The following is a 23,603-nucleotide window of genomic DNA, read 5'->3' as shown; positions in this document are numbered from 1 at the left end:
CGTTATGACCTTGTGTGAATAAGTGCATTTCATTTTTTGTAAATTAGCTCAGGTGTAACCAATCACCTTTGAAATAACACACCAACTTGATTGGCCTCCACTGTGTTCAATTGTAGTGATTCTGATTATTTCTAAATAAAATCAGCTGTTCCTGTATGTTTCCCCTGCTGGGTAGTGCATTGCACAGCAAAGACTTAACCATGAGCACCCAGGAGCTTTCAAAGGACCTCTAGGATAAAGTTTTGGAAAGGCACAGATCAGGGGATGGGTATAAAATATTTCAAAGGCATTTGAATATCCCTTGGAGCACAGTCAAAACAATCATGAAGAAGTGGAAGGCATATTTTACCACTTTTTAATAGTATACAATTTTGCATTTTTACTTAATTTTCTGAAATTTGTTGAATTATTCTTCACTAGCGGGGTCACCCGTGGGAATCCCACGGGCATGGATGTGTGTGACATTTCGACATATTGAGTTAGATGCTGCACATTCATTTTTACAAAATGGTTACTGGCAAGTCATCAGATCCAGAAATGGTGTGATGAACACAATTTATTTATTTCACATAAGATGTGACCCCTCACTCCTCTCCACCTGACACTCTCCTCTCTCCACCTGACACTCTCCTCTCTCCACCTAGCACTCCTCTCCTCTCCAATCCCTCACATTCCTCTCATCTCCAATCCCTCACCTCTCCAATCCCTCACACTCCTCTCCTCTCCAATCCCTCACATGCCTCTCCAATCGCGCCTCACACTCCTCTCCAATCGCGCCTCACACTCCCCTCCAATCACTCCTCTCCAATCGCGCCTCACACTCCTCTCCAATCGCTCCTCACACTCCTCTCCAATCGCGCCTCACACTCCTCTCCAATCGCGCCTCACACTCCTCTCCAATCGTGCCTCACACTCCTCTCCAATCGTGCCTCACACGCCTCTCCAATCGCGCCTCACACGCCTCTCCAATCATGCCTCACACTCCTCTCCAATCGTGCCTCACACTCCTCTCCAATCGTGCCTCACACTCCCCTCCAATCGCTCCTCACTCTCCTCTCCAATCGCTCCTCACTCGCTTCTCCAATCGCTCCTCACTCGCCTCTCCAATCGCTCCTCACTCGCCTCTCCAATCGCTCCTCACTCGCCTCTCCAATCGGCTTTCCCTCTCTCGTTTCTCTCGTTTTTCTCCCGTCTCGTTCTTTTTCTTGCTCCAAATCGGCCCGTCTCACCCGTCGGCCCGTCGGAATCGGAAATCGGCCTGTCTTGCTTTCGTGCTTGCGCGTAAATAAATTGTGTTCATTACACCATTTCTGGATCTGATGACTTGCCAGTAACCATTTTGTAAAAATGAATGTGCAGCATCTAACTCAATATGTCGAAATGTCACACACATCCATGCCCGTGGGATTCCCAAGGGTGACCCCGCAAGTTTGCATTGACGTTCGTCGATGGACTCGTTCACTCGTCTCATTCGCTTTCTTGCTACATCCTGTTCCAGTCTGCGTTCTTCATCGACCGTCTCATTCATTTTGGAAATAGAAGTTTCCACGCAGCGCATGAATTGTCACGATCCTCAAGAGGAATTTGTCTCGTAATCATCAAATGATAAATGGCAAGTAAATTATATTGTGGAAAATTAAAGATTTCAAATAAACCTATTTAAAGTGTATGCGCACATAACTAATTTAAAAAACGAAGAAATATCTCTCGGTAATTTCCTGAAACATATTTTACTTCCGGCTAATAATGTTGAATGAAATAAAAACGAAGAAATATATGTCGGCATCATTGTTGACGTTTTTGTGACGACTGTCATCAAACGAAAAAGTAATATATCTTAACGGAAAAGCAAAAGCGAATTTTTAATATGTATCGACACGTTGCCGTCGGTGTCATGTTGGGCGGTGTATGATACACCATGACGCGATTTTAAAAAATATATCTCTGCATTTTCCCGCGTGTGTGGAATGTTCTCAATTATTGCTGACACCGAGTCTAAAACCATCGATAAAAATGAAATCATATGGTGAGTTAGATTGGAGATAAAGGCATGAGAGAGACTCAATGGCCTTGAAGTTATATTACAGGCCCTTGAGAATTCATTTCGTTCTATAAACGGCAACTTTCATCGGATTTTCTTCCCGTTTTTTTTCAACCGAGTCTAAAACTATGTTAGCGACTGCGAAAAATGAAATGATATATCGAATTTTTAATATGTATCGACACGTTGCCGTCGGTGTCATGTTGGGCGGTGTATGATACACCATGACGCGATTTAAAAAAATATATCTCTGCATTTTCCCGCGTGTGTGGAATGTTCTCAATTATTGCTGACACCGAGTCTAAAACCATCGATAAAAATGAAATCATATGGTGAGTTAGATTGGAGATAAAGGCATGAGAGAGACTCACTGGCCTTGAACTTGAAGTTACAGGCGTTTGATAATTCATTTCGTTCTATAAACGGCAACTTTCATTGGATTTTCTTCCCGTTTTTTTTCAACCGAGTCTAAAACTATGTTCGCGACTGTGAAAAATGAAATGATATATCGAATTTGATTTGAAATAAAACTGGGAGAGAGAGCAAGACACCACGGGCCTACAAAACAGGCCTCAAAGCTATGCGAGTTAATAAAATGGTGGATATTTGTTTATATGAAGCGAAGGCTCTCCCAGAATGGGTGGAGCTATGGGGGGAGCTACTCTGCAAACCGAGTAAGCCACACCCCGGACAGACGCCCAACAGACAGACAGACAGACAGACAGACAGACAGAATCATCTACGGCTATTATAATATAGATAGGGAAGTTGTGGGTTACAATGTGTAAATAAAGGTGGAAAAAGTCTAGTTTAATGCAATTTAATTCCAGGCTATGAGGCAACAAAAGGTGAAAAATTTGAAAGGCGGTGTAGACTTTCTATGGACACTCTATATACAGGATATATCTCCCTTCCCTCTCCTCTCCCCTCACCCTACACCCCTCGCCTTCCCCCTTCCACATTCCTCTCCCTTCCTTGGAATTTGCCCGGGCAACGCCGGTTACTTAAGCTAGTAGGATATAAGATGGAAGAGTAAACCACCAAAATAATTTGTATGATTACTAACATATAACTAAGTTCAGAGCACTCTGATTTTTTAAGTTATCATTATTTCTGATGTGGGCCATGACCTTTTTGACATATACTCAAATGAGCCTTGAGGTGCAATAGGTTGAGAACCCCTGACCTATATATTGTATCATGTGCAACAATATATACCTAGATATCATATAGTGTGCCCCATGTAGCCATACATTAAGATGGGGACCACAACATTGCATTCAGCAAGTCTCAAACATCAGACAACAACTTCCGTGGTGGGTAAACGTGAAATTTTCTCCTGTGTGAAACTCCTTCACTTTGTGGTTTGAAAGAAGGGCCTGATCGGAAGTTGGCCCTTTTGACCCCTTTCACAATTAAATATCCCATGTGGAACTGCCCCATTGAATTCAGCAGTTCTGAAATATCAGGGGAACAACTGCTGTGTGTGGTGAGTAAAACATGTGAAATTTTGTCCCGTGTTGAAACTCTGGTGTTTGAGGTTCAAAGAAGGGCCTGATTGTGAATTGGCCCTTTTAACCCCTTTTGCAATGGAATATCGTGTGTGGCACTGCACCGTCGAATTCAGCAGGACTGAAACTTGAGAAATTTCCCAATTACACTTATGCCCCAGATTGTTCCGACGGAGGTCCATTTCTCGCCACATTTTGAGCGATCAACTCACGGAGTATTATACTCCGATCTGAGAACTGCATTGTCCACCAAAAGCTGCCTTGGAGATGTAAAATCTCTCGAAAATTAACAGCTGGTAAAACAAGTGGTCTCGCGCTGCTATCACGCAGTCACAACATAAGTGGTATTTACCACTCACAAAATTATCCAGCCTATCCAGAAAGATGTACAGCTGACCACACCTGTAAGGTATCTCGACAGACGACGATCGATTGTAGCACACGTTTATTGACTCTCCAGATACAGGCCCGATTCACTCCAACGCCATCCGAGCTGGGCCGTAACTTCCGGAAAAACGGAAATAAACCCGCGGTCACGGTGTAGGGATACAACGGTGAATATTTGCAGCTTCATACATGACATCCTCCCCTTTAAGTCCAAAATTACCAAGAGCAATACGTGCTGGACTTCCAAAATTGACATTTCAAAAGCAACATTTCCAAAACATGTGAAAATATGTGTGCAAACGATTATGAGAATAATGAAAATACGTGAAAATAGAACATGTCAATGTGAAAATAGAACATGTGTCACCGTGAAAATAGAACGTGTCACCGTGAAAATATAATGTGTGTCATCGTGAAAATAGAACATGTGTCAACGTGAAAATAGAACATGTGTCACTGTGAAAATAGAACGTGTCACCGTGAAAATAGAATGTGTGTCATCGTGAAAATAGAACGTGTGTCAACGTGAAAATAGAACATGTGTCAACGTGAAAATAGAACATGTGTCAATGTGAAAATTGAACATGTGTCAACGTGAAAATAGAACATGTCAACGTGAAAATAGAACATGTGTCAACGTGAAAATAGAACATATGTCAACGTGAAAATAGAGCATGTTCAAAGATTCAACCGGTCGGGTGCTTTTCTCTCACGCATTGAGCGTCGTACCAGTGGATACAGAGTCCGAGGTGATCCCTTTGGGCTCCACGAAGGGGGTATCATTCGCAGAGGTTTTCGGGGCATCCAAGCTGGCTGGAGCGGCCACGACGATCTCCGGCAGTGGCGGGTCGAACTGTTGTTCTGACTGTGACGAAGCTGCAGGCTCTATCGACTCACAGTGACGGTAGGTTATGTGGTCCTGATGTCGACGAATTTCACGGCCGTCCTGCAGGCGAATCACGCAGGACAGTGGACCTGGCTTCTCGATGATGTCCACCGGTAGCCACGTCGCACCTGCACCAAAATTTCGGGCAAACACTGGATCTCCAATGTTGATACAGCGACTGTTGGACGACTTATCGTGCACCAGCTTTTGATTAAGCTGGCTCTGATAAACATTTGATGATATGTCTGGTTTGAGATTGTCAACTGTCGATCTCAAGTGTCGTTTCATCAATAACTCAGACGGAGCTCCACCGGTTGTTGATTGTGGCGTGATGCGGTATTTGAACAGGAGATGAGAAAGCTTTGTTTCCAGGGTTCCCTCCTGAAGTTTCTATAATCCGGATTTGATGATTCCCACGGATCGTTCGGCCAAGCCATTTGAAGCCTGGTGATGTGGGCTGACAAACTTATGTTTGATGCCGTTCCGACGTGTGAACTCGGCAAACTCGGAACTGGAAAAACACGAACCGTTATCACTCACGATCATCTTTGGCAGACCATGAGTGGCGAAATAGCGTCTGAGTCTTTCGATGACAATGGCTGACGTAGTACCACGCGTCACATAGGCATCAATCCATTTTGTGTGCGCGTCCATAATTATTAGAATCATGCTGCCGTTGATAGGCCCGGCATAATCGAGATGTAGGCGATGCCACGGTTCGCTGGGCCATTCCCAGGGATGCAGTGGCACTTTCGCAGGTGTATTCCGGGTGCTCTGACAGGGGTAACAATGTCGAACATGATGTCCGATATCAGCATCAAGATTCGGCCACCACACATAGTTTCTGGCGAGTGACTTCATCTTCACAATCCCGGGGTGACAGTCATGGATTTCATCCCCACAGATCCTGGAACCCTGGAACGCAGATTTTCTGGGATCACGACACGACATCCCCAGAGTAGGCAACCATTTTCCACGCTGAGTTCGTTTTTACGTGCTTTAAAAGCCGCAAAAGCTGGGTCACCCTCAGGTAGCAAATGCCATCCAAGCTGTACAGCCTGGACAGTTCTGGACAGAACGGGGTCTCGTAGAGTATGAGTGCGGATCTGGCCGGAATCGACAGCACAATCTTCCAGATGATCCATCAGTGCGATAATGGATCCTGGTGTAGGCGAATCATCAACGGATTCTGGAAGGGGTAACCGACTCATGGCATCTGCATTTGTGATAGACGAACTGGCTTATAACATATGGTGTAGTCATAAGCAGCGAGAAACAGGGACCAGCGCATGATCCTGGGCGGTAGTGTGTCAGATGCCGCCTCCGTTGGACCAAACAGACTGATCAGCGGCTTGTGATCAGTGCGAATCGTGAAATGATGTCCAAGAAGGTACTGGCGAAATTTGCTGACGCCGAAAGCGATTCCCAATCCTTCCTTGTCAAGTTGGGAATAGTTCTTCTCTGCCGGGGACAACGTTCTGGATGCAAATGCAACAGGTCTTTCCGTACCATCAGGCATCACGTGTGATAATACACTCCCCACTCCATACCGACAGGCATCGCATGTCAGCACAAGATCCTTCTCTGGATCAAAATGAACGAGAACAATGGACGATTTGAGCAGATCCTTAGAGGTCTGGAATGCTGATTGTTCAGTGGACCCCCAGCTCCAGGAGACTCCTTTCCTCAAAAGCCGATAAAGGGGGCCCAAATCTTCGGTCACATTCGGGATGTAACGACCATAGAACTGAAGCAAACCGAGGTATGACTTCAATTCGGTTACGTCTCATGGAGCCGGAGCATCCTTGATAGCTCGGACTTTCTCATCTGTCGGGTGTAGACCCTCGGCATCAATCGTATGGCCCAGGTACGTGACTGATGGCACCATAAACTTGCACTTGTCTCGACGCAAACGTAGGCCGGAGTCCGAAATCTTCTACAGAACTCTATCCAGGTTTTGTAGATGTTCCGCATCCGTACGACCAGTAACCAGAATATCATCCTGGTAACAAACGACGTTTCGTTCGGCGGCAAACAAACTGTCCATGACATGCTGATAAATTCCAGGTGAAGATTTCACTCCAAAACTGAGTCGGTGGTACCTGTACAACCCACAATGCGTGTTGATGGTAAGATACTGTTTCGAAATCTCGTCCAAGCGGAGCTGTAGATAGGCGGATTTGAGATCGAGTTTCGTAAATGTCTTGCCTCCCGTGAGACGAGCATAGCGGTCTTCGATCCTCGGGATTGGATATTTATCCAATGAAGAACACTTGTTCACGGTCATTTTATAATCTCCACATATGCGGATGGACTGGTCCGATTTTATGACCGGAACGATGGGCGCCGCCCATTCGGCATACTGGATTTGCTCGATGGTGCCCAGATTTTCAAGATGATCCAGTTCCTTGTCAATCCGCTCCCGCAGGGCGAAAGGGTCTGGGCGTGCTCTGCAAAATATAGGATTGGCATCCCGGTCAACACTGAGTTTAGCCCTATGTCCTTTCAAGGTTCCAAGCTCATCCTTGAAGACATCCGGGTACGTATCCAGCACATTTTTGAGTGTGTATGCTGCGGTAGGAGAAACGTTGGCTGCCCGGAGTTGATGAATGCTTTTCCACTTCAGTTGAATTATGCTCAACTAGTTACTGTCGAGTAAGGAAGGGCCCTTTCCAGGAATGACGATCAGGGGTAGCTGAAACTCACGGTTATCGTAGCCCACCGTGACGTCACATGTACCGCAGGGAACAATCTTATCACCTGTATAGGTGGAGAGTCCATTGGTAGTAGGTTTCAAATGGGGAGCAAAAACCGAACCAAAATGCTCGCGAAAAATTGCGATTCTGCAATTGAACATTTGCTGAATGATCCAGGATGTGGAGAAAACTATTGTGCCAATTGCTTTTGAATTGTGGCCAGAGCACTAGGCGTAGTACATTTGCGTGTGCTGGAGGCAAAAAATTTATGCACACAGAAAATGGCATTTTATGGACACAAAAATAATTGGTAGTACCATTCTGCTTGTTTTTATGCAACTGCAGCATTGTGGAGCTTGAGTTTTCTAATGCGCTCTTCTCACAGCTATCATGCACTTGAACATTACTAAATCGACATCTGATGTAAGAAAATGAGTAACCGTGTTTAACCACAAATTGCTTTGATCTTTGACTTGCCGTATTCTTGTGATTATCCTGACAAGTGCATGATGCAAAGTTTAGACAATGTCACTTTTCAACCATTGTGGAGGATGGCAGAGTGCCTGCATTTTGACAGTTTAACAAGGAGGGGGTTATTGGAAGAACGTGTGCATGCTGGAGTAGATGGGGAGAGTCTGTCAGATGACTTAGAAAGCAGAGGGAGCAATATTGGAGAAGAGGCAAAAGGAGACAGAGAACACAGACTTGCCTGTGATGTGAAAGCAACAGACCTTGTGCTTTGTTCTCATTGCTAGATTACAATAATTTCAAGAGCTTTACATTCCACATAATCTAGGAGAGACGTACAGTCACGACCAAAAATATTGGCACCCTTGCACTTTTTTCAAATAACTGGGCTAACTGGGCAAATAACTGGGCTAACCCCCGCTCTAGCAGGGAAAATGGTCTTAAAATGCATGTTGTTGTTGCACTTTTTTCAAATAATGCACCATTTCTTCCAGGAAATAGTTGAAATTAAAAAATATTTTGGTATCGATAAATGTATTTCTTTTGATTGCAGTGGAACAAAACAAAAAAAAGATGAAAAATTACTCAATCTTAGCTTTTTCCACACAGAAATCCTAAAATGGGATCCTAAAATCCTAAAATCTAAAATCTAAAATAAATCTAAAATCTAAAATAAAAAATCTAAAATCCTAAAATCCTAATATCCATCCACCGGGGGACGCGGTCTGTAGACTGGGGTATGTACAGATGTTTAGTAGAGTTGTGAATTTTGTGAGTTTGTTAAGTTTTGTAGTTAAGGTAGATTTTGGTGTGTTGTTTGTTTCCTCCCTCCGCAGGAACGACGAATTGAAATCATTGTACATATTTGCATGACTGTTAAGGGGATTAGAATGTTCAGGAGTAGAGGTAGGAAGTCCGACTCACTTCCCACAGCCCTCCTGATTTATGTCATAGGTTAATTAAGTGTGAGACAGTAAGTGTTAAGACTGGAATGGTAGCGCCTGCAGTGAACCTTACAGGAGCTACTGTTCCGGGGGGGGTGGGGGGGGGGAGGGGGCTGTGTTATGTCGGTAGGGTAGTGATATGTAGAGCCAGATAGATCTGTGTAGGTAACGTGCTTCGTGTAGCGCGGTTTGGCAAGTTGGGAGGGGAAGGATTGGATGACATGCAACCTGAGGAGTTGGAGGATCTCATTTCCTCACATGGCGACAACCTCACTGAGGAGAAGTTGGAGGCCATTATAACGGTTTCCGAGGAGGATAAGGCAGGCAGTGATGAGGAAGAGGTGCCGAGGTCTAACCTCACAGTCCAGTTCCTGGGGGAGTTGCTGCTTGGTATGCAGGCACTTATCGACAAGTTGGAAGATGCTGATCCAGTCATGGAGAGGCACCTCAAGTTCAAGAGGGGCTTGGATGATTTGCTTCTCCCCTACAAAGAGCTGCATCAAAACTTGCGGCAATGTGTCAGGCAGCTCTCCATTACCCATTTCTTTCAACCTGCTCCCTCCACCTCAACACCACCATCACCCTCCTCACCTGCTGCCCACTCAGTGTCCTCACCAGCATCCTCACCAACACCCTCAACTGCTGCCTCTCCTGCCTGTCCTGCCTCTCCCTCAGAGCACGACATTGCAGGACTATCATTTGGTTCATCCTCAGAGTTTGAGGAATTCATGGGATTTTAATTCATCACCATCATCATCATTATCATCATCTGAAAGTTGCGTGTGTTTGTAAAATAAAAATTTTAAACGGCACATGATGGTGTTGTGTTTTTTTAACTTTCATGGTACGGTATGGTTAAGCACTTTTAATAAACTGTAAACGCATTCCTTCAATAAATTGGAAATGGTACTGTACCTGGTGTTGTTTTATTTATTTATTTGTAAGCATTTTTTGTGAAACTGTAATCATGTGCATTTGCGGTCGAAAACATTTTAAACTTTTAAAAAATCTCCTCTGTGAATCAGGAACTGCCGGGAACCTATAACGTATTCCCTTTTTCCCATTGAAACAATGCTGTGGCATACATTCGTGGGATTTTCATCGACCTTTGTGGATTTTCGTCGACCTTCGTGGATTTTCATCGACCTTCGTGCATTTTCGTCGACCTTCTTGGATTTTGTCTTGCCATTTCCGTGACTTTCATCGACCTTCGCGGATTATCGCCGATATTCGTGCGTTTGTCTCACCATTTCCGGGACTTTCATTGACCTTTGCAGATTATCGTCGACATTCTCTGGATTTGCATCAACATTCGCGGATTTGGCCTCGCTGTTCACGGTTCGTTCCTCACTATTCGCGGATTTTGGCGACTCGGGAACCCATACCCCCTTTTTGCATTGAAGCAATGCTCCACTATTCAGGTGTTTTGCTCTTTGCAGATTTTGCAGAGATGTGTCCCCCACGATTAGCGGGGTCTGACTGTATTAAAATATAACATTATAATATTATTATAATATTGAGGTATATACCATATTAAAAAGAACATTCAAAATACGTGATATTGGATTTTCAATTTTTTCTGTCACTAAAGATCCTTACAAACTGGGTTAATTCTGATTTCAAATTCGAAATCAGCACCCTCTAATTCATCTAAAACACGTACTTTAACCTCAGCAGCAAATTTGTTGTTGCCCAGTGTTATCATTGCGAGAGAGGTTGTTCCACTGCACTCCAGTTTCCCATGGAGAATCACAGTAAATTAAAAAGAGTAAACTCTTTTATTTTTTGGGAAAATGTTGCTGATAAATTATAACTGCGTGGTTGATTTGATGGCAGTGGGGTGGAAAATGTGGTCGAGTTGAGGGATAAGTCATTGAAGGAAAAATGGTTTTATCACATGATTCGTACATCACGTGATGATGATAACTCACCTTTCCAATCCCAATGTGATTTGGTAACATGCTTTGAAAAGGTTATTTTAATTGTAAGTCAAGGGTCATGGAGGAACAAAGCAACATAGTACAATGGGTTTACAGATTGCAAGAAGATTAAAGGGGAACAGGCATAGAAAAACACAAATACACATTACAAATGGGTAGGTGAGTGGCAGGAATGAAAGAAGGATAAGAGCGAAGGAAGAAGGAGATCAACAAGATCCAAAGATATCGGTAATGGTATGGGAGAAAGTCTAAGGTGATGATGGATTTCTGTCAGATGCCTGTTGTGACGGTCTTGAGGCAACATGTACAAAGTTGGTTACACAGATGAGAAAGTGTAGGGATGAAGGAATGGAGATGAGAATCCAGGCCATACTTGAGCATGAAAACCAGGTGTGGGTTTCTGTAAGAATGCATGTGATCGTGATCTTTGGTGATGGGGGAAGGGATTAGAGTGAGTGTGGAGCAAGGCTTGAGGTGAAGCAGGAGAAAAATATAACCCCATCATCCTGCCTGTGGAGGTGAGAAGCAGTCCCGCAGATTGATCTTATCAGCAAATCCCATTTATGTGAAAGGTATTGAAATTGATGTCTCCAGGTGAGCAAGATGTGAAAAAGCTGAACCAACCCAACGTGGGGATCCACATTCATTGCTAATTTTGTTGATGGTCTTGTCCACTTTGAAGTCTACCTGGATCAGAACGGAAATGGCTCTGCAAAGAACACCACCGGTGTCAGGTAGCGCATAAACGGTTGCAGACATGGTCAGGTAAAGACACGTGACAAACAATGAAAACAAATAGTTCCAGGGATTACATCTCTTCCCTGGATTGCTAGAGAAGTAAACTAGTGACTTCAACATCTGATTCTTATTGAAGGACAGATTGAGAGTTTATGACATTCCTGTGTTGAAAGACATGTTTCAGGTAGCTGACCAATCACATTTGTTTCACAGATCTGCAGGCAGTGATGTGGTGCCACCTTGCCATTCAGAGGTGTGGATCTAGTGTTGTGTGCAGGATGGAATCGGAAACAGAAAGGTCATTGATGTAGAACAAGAAAAAGGTTGTGAGCTCAGAAACCTTTGCATCAAGTTGCTGTTGATGAAGCCTTTGCATCAAGTTGCTTTTGATGAAACCTTTGCGTCAAGTTGCTGTTGATGAAACCTTTGCATCAAGTTGCTGTTGATGAAGCCTTTGCGTCAAGTTGCTGTTGATGAAGCCTTTGCATCAAGTTGCTGCTGATGAAGCCTTTGCATCAAGTTGCTGTTGATGAAACCTTTGCATCAAGTTGCTGTTGATGAAACCTTTAAATCAAGTTGCGGTTGATGAAACCTTTGCATCAAGTTGCTGTTGATGAAGCCTTTGCATCAAGTTGCTGTTGATGAAGCCTTTGCATCAAGTTGCTGTTGATGAAACCTTTGCATCAAGTTGCTGTTGATGAAGCCTTTGCATCAAGTTGCTGTTGATGAAGCCTTTGCATCAAGTTGCTGTTGATGAAGCCTTTGCATCAAGTTGCTGTTGATGAAACCTTTGCATCAAGTTGCTGTTGATGAAGCCTTTGCATCAAGTTGCTGTTGATGAAGCCTTTGCATCAAGTTGCTGTTGATGAAACCTTTGCATCAAGCTGCTGTTGATGAAGCCTTTGCATCAAGTTGCAGTTGATGAAGCCTTTGCAACAAGCTGCTGTTGATGAAACCTTTGCATCAAGTTGCTGTTGATGAAGCCTTTGCATCAAGTTGCTGTTGATGAAGCCTTTGCATCAAGTTGCTGTTGATGAAGCCTTTGCGTCAAGTTGCTGTTGATGAAGCCTTTGCATCAAGTTGCTGTTGATGAAGCCTTTGCATCAAGTTGCTGTTGATGAAGCCTTTGCATCAAGTTGCTGTTGATGAAACCTTTGCATCAAGTTGCTGTTGATGAAACCTCTGCATCAAGTTGCTGTTGATAAAACCTTTGCATCAAGTTGCTGTTGATGAAGCCTTTGCATCAAGTTGCTGTTGATGAAGCCTTTGTATCAAGTTGCTGTTGATGAAACCTTTGCATCAAGCTGCAGTTGATGAAGCCTTTGCATCAAGTTGCAGTTGATGAAGCCTTTGCAACAAGCTGCTGTTGATGAAACCTTTGCATCAAGTTGCTGTTGATGAAGCCTTTGCATCAAGTTGCTGTTGATGAAGCCTTTGCATCAAGTTGCTGTTGATGAAGCCTTTGCATCAAGTTGCTGTTGATGAAGCCTTTGCGTCAAGTTGCTGTTGATGAAGCCTTTGCGTCAAGTTGCTGTTGATGAAGCCTTTGCATCAAGTTGCTGTTGATGAAGCCTTTGCATCAAGTTGCTGTTGATGAAGCCTTTGCATCAAGTTGCTGTTGATGAAACCTTTGCATCAAGTTGCTGTTGATGAAACCTTTGCATCAAGTTGCTGTTGATGAAGCCTTTGCATCAAGTTGCTGTTGATGAAGCCTTTGCATCAAGTTGCTGTTGATGAAACCTTTGCATCAAGTTGCTGTTGATGAAACCTTTGCATCAAGTTGCTGTTGATGAAGCCTTTGCATCAAGTTGCTGTTGATGAAGCCTTTGCATCAAGTTGCTGTTGATGAAACCTTTGCATCAAGTTGCTGTTGATGAAGCCTTTGCATCAAGTTGCTGTTGATGAAACCTTTGCATCAAGTTGCTGTTGATGAAGCCTTTGCATCAAGTTGCTGTTGATGAAGCCTTTGCATCAAGTTGCTGTTGATGAAGCCTTTGCATCAAGTTGCTGTTGATGAAACCTTTGCATCAAGTTGCTGTTGATGAAGCCTTTGCATCAAGTTGCTGTTGATGAAACCTTTGCATCAAGTTGCTGTTGATGAAACCTTTGCATCAAGTTGCTGTTGATGAAACCTTTGCATCAAGTTGCTTTTGATGAAGCCTTTGCATCAAGTTGCTTTTGATGAAGCCTTTGCATCAAGTTGCTGTTGATGAAGCCTTTGCATCAAGTTGCTGTTGATGAAACCTTTGCATCAAGTTGCTGTTGATGAAACCTTTGCATCAAGTTGCTATTGATGAAGCCTTTGCATCAAGCTGCTGCTGATGAAACCTTTGCATCAAGTTGCTGTTGATGAAGCATTTGCATCAAGTTGCTGTTGATGAAGCCTTTGCATCAAGTTGCTGTTGATGAAGCCTTTGCATCAAGTTGCTGTTGATGAAGCCTTTGCATCAAGTTGCTGTTGATGAAACCTTTGCATCAAGTTGCTGTTGATGAAGCCTTTGCATCAAGTTGCTGTTGATGAAACCTTTGCATCAAGCTGCTGTTGATGAAACCTTTGCATCAAGTTGCTGTTGATGAAGCCTTTGCATCAAGTCACTGTTTCTGAAGCCTTTGCATCAAGTTGCTGTTTATGAAGCCTTTGCATCAAGTCACTGTTTATGAAGCCTTTGCATCAAGTTGCTGTTTATGAAGCCTTTGCATCAAGTTGCTGTTTATGAAGCCTTTGCATCAAGTTGCTGTTGATGAAGCCTTTGCATCAAGTTGCTGTTGATGAAACCTTTGCCCTAAGTTGCTGGTGATGAAACCTTTACATCAAGTTGCTGTTGATGAAGCCTTTGCATCAAGTTGCTGTTGATGAAGCCTTTGCATCAAGTTGAGGTTGATGAAGCCTTTGCATGAAGTTGCTGTTGATGAAACCTTTGCATCAAGCTGCTGTTGATGAAGCCTTTGCATCAAGCTGCTGTTGATGAAGCCTTTACATCAAGTTGCTGTTGATGAAGCCTTTGCATCAAGTTGCTGTTGATGAAACCTTTGCATCAAGCTGCTGTTGATGAAGCCTTTGCATCAAGTTGCTGTTGATGAAACCTTTGCATCAAGCTGCTGTTGATGAAGCCTTTGCATCAAGTTGCTGTTGATGAAACCTTTGCCATAAGTTGCTGTTGATGAAACCTTTACATCAAGTTGCTGTTGATGAAGCCTTTGCATCAAGTCACTGTTTATGAAGCCTTTGCATCAAGTTGCTGTTGATGAAGCCTTTGCATCAAGTTGCCGTTTATGAAGCCTTTGCATCAAGTTGACCGTCCTGCACCCAGTCTACACACAACATTAGACACCAAATGAACAACAACCAAGATGCTTTGCAAGGCCGAACAGTAATGGGTGCTGCTCTTGTTCGTTTTATTCCAAATAATAACAAGTTACTGAAGAAGCCCCTTCCATGCTGCACCCACTAAATCATTAATAGTTTCCCAGTAATCATTGAAGATCAAGTATCTTATTATGGAGTTTACTGACATGAAACCACCTGTAATTGGGAAGAATATCCTCCTCATAAGGTTTCACACCTATGGCTAACAACTGTGTGAGTCACGTGACCGGACCTTACCTTGACGACTGGACCTTACCTTGACGTTTGGTGGTGTCATGTCATTACATAACGGATTGGTTTACTTTATCATTTATATATTTTTTCTGTTCAGGCGATGGAGACTACACCATCAATTTCACCTTCTGGTGAAAAGAATGCAAATCGAAAAGTTCAGAAAACTCAGCAATCAGGTGTTGTGCTTCGTTTGTGCTATCTTGTGGTGAACACTAATATGAGATTTCAAATTACCATTGAAAAGTTAACTCCTTGAATAAACTAATTTTTTTCTCCTCTGTTTAGTTTTATTGCAGTACGACACGTATGGACATTCAATGGGAGCAGAACGAGACTTTTTGTCGAAGTTGAAATCGTATTTTCACAAGAGAAATGTGGATTTGTATGTCGAGGCTTATACAAGAGGAACCCCCATTGCTGATAATACAAGAGGAACCCCCATTGCTGATAATACAAGAGGAACCCCCATTGCTGCTAATAAACAGCTCTCCTTTTCTGTGTTAACTCTACTCGTGTGGGAACTGATGCTCAAGCTGCGCTCCGACGCATTGGAGGTAACAAAGTAAACTTTCCGCCATTCCTCTTGCAAAACATCACGAGCTTTGCACAAATGTGTTCAAAATTTACACGAGCTCTTTCATTTTTGATCTTTTGTGTCTCTTTTGCTTCCAGACGAGCCTGTGATATTGATTGTGATGAATCACTTTCATAAGAAAACGAACTTGGCAAATCCTCACAGCGCCGCACACGTTGCACAAAGCAATGTCCGTGCAGTGGTGGATTGCTTCTTCTTCGAATCAGACGGCACGTACGACTGCAAGCAGAATGAGGATGCCGTGGAACAAGTTGCAAAAGAAATCATGTCAATGCCGAATACTCCTGGACATCATGACAACGTTGAAACAGTAAGATTTTCATCACTAAGTGAAATGGCATCAATACTTTAGACTGTAATCAGCAGGATTCGGCTTGTAATTTGTTGTTGTGCAGATATATTATTGATTCAAGAATGTTGATCAACTTGAAAGATATTTATGTGCTGGAGAAAAAAATTGGTATTTATTAGTACAGGGTGAATTTATTTATTTTTTTCGTTCGAGAACCATAAATAATCCACATTCACTAGAAACTATATCTGTTGGGAACCTAATATAAATGTGGCCTCATGTTACAGAAGGACGTAACATGATCCTGAGAGTTTTGAGGTATCACGTGGTTTACCACGTGACCCGGCAGTGCCGTTTAACGGTTTTCACTCCGTCATGCCATGGCGCTCACTGTGGACGAACACGTGTTTCTCATCGAACATTACATCAAGAATGTACCCTTTAGGGAATGTCAAATTACATTTAAAAGTCGCTTTGGTTGTTTTATAAAACCTTCAAAATCAGCGATATGGAAACTGGTGAAGCAGTTCAGAGAAACAATCTGCGTGAAAGTTAAAAGGTTATTTGTCCCCTACCGGTGTACACCGAAGGGGACTATAGGTTTGCACGCCGTCCCTCCGTCAGTCAGTCTGTCAGTCCGTCAGTCCGTCAGTCCGTCACGCAAAGAACAGTTTTCCGGACCTTTTTTCTAAACGCTTAATGCTAATGATTTCAAACTTGGTACATGGTTTCCTCATGATAAGTTACATATCGAGTTCGAACTTCACGACGTTTCGATCATTGTTGACAAAGTTATGGCACTTTGAACTTTGGGAATTCTGATAATTCTGATGATCCTCAACTCAGTGCCATTTTAAGTTTTAATTTCCTTTAAAAAAGATTTTCTCTGCAATAATTGGACCGATTGAGATCAAATTTTCACCATAGGAGGGACTCCGTCTGTAGAATATTTTAATGGAAAGTATGACGTCACAGGTCACGTGGTTCGGGCGCCATATTGTTTTTCGTGAAAACACGTAAAACCCTTTTTCTCTGCAACGGCTGAACAGATCGATGCCAACCTTTGCAGGCAGAATCGCATACCCAGGACGAACAAAAAAGTCGACGAGCATGACGTCATGCGTCACATGGTTTCAGAGTTATGACGTTTTTAAGCATGAACCTTTAAAACCGAACCTCTCCCTCATTTTTGATCCAATCGAGGGGAAACTTCACAGGTCTGTTCCGCATGTCAGTCTACTAAAATGTCCTTTTGGAATTTGCGATAGCTCACGTGGTTTGGCAGATATCGTTAATTAAACGAAAATATTTTAAAAATGGATATCTCTTGAATCGCTTTATTTGTCGACGTGAAACTTCATACTGTAGTAGAAGTCATGAAGAGTAACAAGTGTGCAAACTTTCAAGGTGATTGGATGTACGGTCTGGAAGCTAGAAGTTGTTATTGCGTGAAGAAGAAGAGGCGTAAAGTTTGTGGATTTAATTATTTATCACATGTACAGACTGAAAGCATCGTTGGACACGACCTGTCGCGGTCATTTTAACCTCAAATAAAATTCTAATTGAAGATTTGTCAATAGCTGAGGTATATTAACAAATGAATAAAACAGATTTGGTCAAATTCTGACTTTTTCAACTCGATCGCATTTGACAGAGTTGTGACAAGCTGAGGAAGAAGAAACCTCGCATTGGCTTCTCCAATGTGCCATAAAAAAATGGATATCTCTTGAATCGCCAGTACCTCAGACCGTGAGTTGGTAATAATTTATATAATTCACACAGTGCAATACGTGCAGGCCGCTCCACGGAGCGACCTTGCGGGCTTATCAACGAGGCGAGGCGTGACACACGTGTCTCAGCATACCTCAGATCAAGTTTGAAAACCAGCATCAACCGTGCATAAATTTGCATATTCGATCATTTTTGACAAAGTTATGGCACTTTGAACTTTGGTAGGGGACATGTATTGCAGCGCAATACTCAGAATGCTTGTTTCCCAAGAAATGCTCCACTTCGTGTCAGAGCGCATGCTGCGAATAATGAATTTGTGCCTCCAACATGGTGGTGGACACTCTCAACACTTCATTTCAGTTAATCAATTGTGTGGATCATGTCAGGTCTTTCTGTAACATTAGGCTACATTTACGCAAAATATTAGGTTCCGAACAGATATAGTTTTTGTGTATGGGAATCATTTATGGTTCACAAATGAAAGAAGATCCCCTTGTGTATCGATGAGGTGTTTGAAGGAATTCTTCAGCCACTTGTTCTGAGGTCCCAACTGTTTTGTGTAATTTGATGTTCAAAAGCACACCAAGCACCTGAGGACCTAAATTATATGCCAAAGTCGCCGAAGGCATTATGTTTTCAGGTTGTCTGTCCGTCTGTACGTCCGTCCGTTATAGGTTTTTGTTGCCATGATAACTTGAGAATGGCTGAAGGGATCTTAATCAACTTGGTGCAGGTATGTATGATGAGGTAAAGATTAACTGATTCGATTTTGCGGTCACGATGGCAAATGTCAAAGGGCAGAGGTCATGTTCGGTAAAAATCCTGTTACCCGCGATAACTTGTGAACCAGTGATAGGATTCTGACCAAATTTGGTACAATTATGTAGAATGTTGTAAAGATGAACTGATTTGATTTTGGGGGCAAAGGTCAAAGTCTGTAATGGGTCTATAACTTGAGAACGGCTGAAGTGATGTACTGTAATTAAAACTTGGTACTGGTATGTATGATGATGTAAAAATTAATAGATTAGAATTTGGGGTTAAAGGTCAAAGTCTGCAAACTATATTATATGAGTCGTAGGTGATTCTGTCTGTCTGTCTGTCTGTCGTGGGGTGTGGCTTACTCAGTTTAGAGAGTAGCTCCATCCATCCTGGGAGAGGCCTCATAAACAAATATCCTCCATTTTATTAACTCACATAGCTTTGAGGCCTGTTTAGTTAGGCCTGTGCTGTCTTTCTCTCTCACACAGGTTTATTTCAACTCAAATTCGATATATCATTTCATTTTTCACAGTCGCTAACATAGTTTTAGATTCGCTAGAAAAAACACGGGAAGAAAATTCGATGAAAGTTTCCGTTTATAGAACGAAATGAATCCTCAAAGGCCTGTAATACACCTTTATCTTCAATCTAACTCACCATCTGATTTCATTTGTATCAATGGTTTTAGACTCGGTTTCAGCAATAATTGGGAACATTCATGCACACATGGGAAAATGCAGAGATATATATTTTTAAATCGCGCCTCGTGTATCATACACCGCCCAACATGACACAGACGGATGTAATGTAAAAATGATGTAAAAATTAACTGATTAGAATTTGGGGTTAAAGGTCAAAGTCTGTAATAGGTGTATAACTTGAGAATTGCTGAAGTGATCTAATTCAAACTTGGTACAAGTATATATAATGATGTAAAGATTAACTGATTAGTTTTTTGGGTCAAGAGGTCGAAGGTCAAAGTCTGTAATATGTCTATAACTTGATAACAGCTGAAGCGATCTAATTCAAACTTGGTGCAGATATGTATAATGTTATGAAGATTAATTGATTCGATTTTGGGGTCCTGAGGTCAAAGGCCAAAGGTCAGAGGTCATGTCAGGTAAAAAATGTTCCAACTTGTGAACAGCTGAAGGGATTTAAATTATAACTTGGTGCAGGTATGTTTGAATGATGATGTATAATAATGTATAATGATGCATACATGAACTGATTAAATGTTGGGGTCAAGAGGTCAAAGGTCAGAGGTTATGTCAGGTAAAAATGTGATAACTTGAGAACAGCTGAATGGATTTAAATTATAACTTGGTGCAGGTATGTTTGAATGATGATGTATAATAATGTATAATGATGCATACATGAACTGATTAAATGTTGGGGTCAAGAGGTCAAAGGTCAGAGGTTATGTCAGGTAAAAATGTGATAACTTGAGAACAGCTGAATCGATTTAAATCAAACTTGGTACAAGTATTATAACGATGTGATAATGTGGGTGGAGGCATATCGGTCGACGTCATGACGTCTTAGAGTGTGTGTGTAGTTTTTTAAATTAACTCCACAGGGAGTGTGTCATCCCAAAAACGAAGAGGGTAAAAATAAATAAAGAAGACTTGAAATTTTAGGATGGAGTTCCATAATTTAGGATGGAGTGAAATTTTAGGATGAATTAAATATGCTTCTTTATTTGGGTGTCACTTTAAATAATTCCTTGGCATGTGACTGGATAAAGAATGGCACGCGACATCGGGTTGAAGAAAAAGGCAGTTTTGCCTTATCTAACCTGTGTTATATTTTCATCCGAATACAAGAAGACTTGAAAATTATTACACTTAAATAATCAGCTCAGGTTATCCAGTTTAATGTTTGCACTTCTCCATGATTTTGGGATTTCAGTTTTTAATCAAATGTATTATGTTGATTTATCCTTTACTGTATTTGTTAATGTAATTTTTTCATGTCTGTTTTCATTGATGTATCCCCAAGTGTCCTTGTCTCGCTTGTTATCCACGTGTAACTTCATACAGAAGATGCTGTAGAAAGAAAGAAACTCAAAATAAAACATGTCTCATTTGTTAACTAACTTCACCAAACAGCCTGAAATAATTTGCTAATGGAGGGTTTCACCGAAACGGCAGCTTTGGTCACATGAACAACACTAGATGGTATTCATAGAATACTTACCCTGCGCAGTCAACTTGGTGTGAGCCAACTCTTCGTTTTTCAAGGTTTTTTTTTTTTTTAAATCCAATATGGCTGCCAGACCACATGAGCGATGACATCGTAAATTTTTATTCTCTAAATAATTGTTGCATACATCATGCTCAATACATTTTAAACTGATCAGACCAAGCGTTGTCCCTGTCGAATTATGACGTCATAATTATGGCACCAATGATGTCATCATTAACAATACCTATTCCACATATGGAGTTATTTAAATGAGCCACGTTTCAATTTTTTCCATCAAGCGGTTTTGGAGATATAGATGTGCAAAGTTTTTCCAAGATAGCGCCTGTAACACATGAACTATGACGTCATGATTATCATTAAAATATTCTAAAGGAGGAGGTGCTCCAATGGTGAAAATTTCGTGTCCATCAGACCAACAGTTGCTGAATTTTTTAAAATCATGATCGGATTGTTAAGTGTTGTATTTGTCGAATTATGATGTCATAACGAAGGCACTGATGACATCATCATTAACATATCTTATTACCCATGGGGAGTCGCTGATAATGAGCCAGGTCTCATTTTTTTCCATGGAGTGGTTTCAGAGATTTAGAGGTGCGAAGTTTTCCAAGATGGCGCCTGTACCATGTGACCTCTGATGTCATAATAATCGAAATATTCTACAGGAGGAGGCCCTCCTATGGTGAAAATTTCGTGTCAATCGGACCAAGAATTGCAGAGAAAAAAAATTCATACTGATCGAATCAAGCATTGTACTTGTCGAATTATGACGTCACAATTAAAGTACCGATGACATCATCATTGACATATCTTATTCCCCAAGCGCAGTACTTGACAATGAGCCATGTTTCAATTTTTTCCCATGGAGCGGTTTTGGAGATATAGAGGTGCAACGTTTTTGGTTTTTCCAAGATGGCGCCTGTAACACGTGACCTATGACGTCATGATTTTTCATTAAAATATTCTAAAGGAGGAGGCGCTCCTATGGTGAAAATTTCATTTCAATCAGACCAACGGTTGCCGAGAAAAAGAATTTTTAAAATACTGACATGGCACACATTTTACTTTACTGAAATGCAGACACGTACCTACGTACCTGAATGCTTAACCCCGCTTATCGCTTCGCGAGCGCAGGGTACTAACGTTCAGGCAGTGGTGGATCACATCTTCAAGTCAGACAGCCTGTTGTCAGCTATGAGGTGTTTAACATGTGTTGTCATTTTGGAATGGCAAAAAATTTACTGCTGAATAGTTAATGTGAGTTTGCAAAATCCTCATTTAATATCTGATTGTTTTGTAACATACTGACCAAGGCCTGACAGGATGGTAAGATGCTCATGCCATCATGATCTTCCTGTTTAACATGGGACATGCACCACAGTTGCTTCGGGAAACAATTTGTAAAGATGTTTAAATTTGTCAAGTTACTGAGATACTTATTTCATTGCAGAAATCACCCAGACGCAGCTCAGATGGTTCGGCTCACCCTCAGCCCGAGAATTGGCAATTTAATCAGCGATCACTAGAAAATGATGATCTTCAAGGTATTATTGTCTTTTGTCTTGTATTTGATGATGATCTGTAGTGATTCCTCCTGTTGGTGCATTGACTGATTCACAGCACGCAATGCTGAACGACTACAACATTAAATTGCATGTGAAACATCCATACTGGTGTTTTGTGAAGATCATTCACTTACTTGTCATTTTATGTTAAATGCAATCTAACACTTGAGTCATCAGGGTGCAGTCTTGGATAACTTGTCTCTGACAACTTGTCTTCATGAAACTGTCTGTCAAAGCAGAATCTCAATAAATCATTATTTTATTAAAAGACAATAATGTGTTTCATTAAAAGGGCCAACTGGTGGGTTGGGGATGTGGGGGGAGGAGGAGGGAGCGTGGAAGGGGTGAGGTGGGGGTGAGGTTGGTGTGGGCCTGGTGAACACAGGGGGTTCTTCTTCTGAACGTTTGAATCCCATCTGCATTTGCCTCTGCATCAAGATATTTAATTAAAACGGAAAGAGTTATTCAGATAAATTCTTATTTTGTTCTAACTTTGTTTGGTATTTCTTTGTTAAGTTATTTTGCAGTATCAAAAGACAGCGGCAAATGAAGAATGTTTAAATGAACTGGATTCAGATCTACAGAAGTGGTGTCATCAGAACTTTCAGGACGCGACAAGAAGCATCCCATCCCATGTTGAATCGAGTACTTTCCACGTTAATTGTCCCTGCCCGGCGACTGATATCCTTTCTGTTGCTCGTCTCATTGAAGGTAACAATGCAAGCCTTCCAGTGCACTATTTGCAAATATTGAGGAATTTACTGAAATGATGCCATTTATTGTGCTTGCAGCCGGGTCCCTCATTTCGGTTTCCATCAAACACAAGCCAATGCAGAGCCACGTCTTCTTGTTTCAAACAAATGAGAGCCACAGCAGTGATGACAATCAGGAAGTTTTGAGACTCATGGAAGAGAAAAGCACAAAAAAAAAATCGAAAAACAATGCTGGAAGGACTCTTCAAACTGATGATACAGTAAGTCGACAGGTTCTGAAACCAATTCTTGTCGTTTGTACCAATGGTAAAACATTGTGGAATTTTTGATACACCTTCACCCACCCATTATGCCCTTGTAAGGCTCATACCTACATACCGACACTTTTATTTATTGTCCCCCGTCGAACCGCGGAGCGAAAGGGGGACGATGGTTTTCCCCCCAGTCCGTGTGTCCGTCCGTCCGTCCGCCCGGCCCATATCTACATACCGGCACTTTAAAAAAAAAAAAATTGTATACAAGATC

General features: G+C 42.0%; 1 protein-coding gene across 2 annotated transcripts in view; it reads left to right on the top strand.

Annotated features, from left to right (window-relative positions):
* Positions 1–23,603, top strand: part of LOC144891035 (uncharacterized) — a 134,351-nt gene that overhangs the window by 40,183 nt on the left and 70,565 nt on the right. Inside the window, exons 4-9 of one of the 2 annotated variants that reach the window (XM_078773284.1) lie at positions 15,310–15,388; positions 15,498–15,766; positions 15,885–16,117; positions 22,251–22,344; positions 22,882–23,076; positions 23,157–23,338. The exons of the other annotated variant lie outside the window; for it this stretch is intronic. Of the exons in view, the coding sequence (XP_078629410.1) occupies positions 15,908–16,117; positions 22,251–22,344; positions 22,882–23,076; positions 23,157–23,338 (681 nt within the window). The 5' untranslated portion in view covers positions 15,310–15,388; positions 15,498–15,766; positions 15,885–15,907. The remainder of the gene's footprint in view (positions 1–15,309; positions 15,389–15,497; positions 15,767–15,884; positions 16,118–22,250; positions 22,345–22,881; positions 23,077–23,156; positions 23,339–23,603) is intronic. 2 annotated transcript variants of the gene reach the window in all.

This window comes from Myxine glutinosa, chromosome 2 (assembly GCF_964187855.1).
Source record: "Myxine glutinosa chromosome 2, kmMyxGlut1.1, whole genome shotgun sequence".
In the NCBI taxonomy this organism is placed as follows: domain Eukaryota; kingdom Metazoa; phylum Chordata; class Myxini; order Myxiniformes; family Myxinidae; genus Myxine; species Myxine glutinosa.
This window is presented reverse-complemented; position numbering and strand designations above follow the sequence as displayed.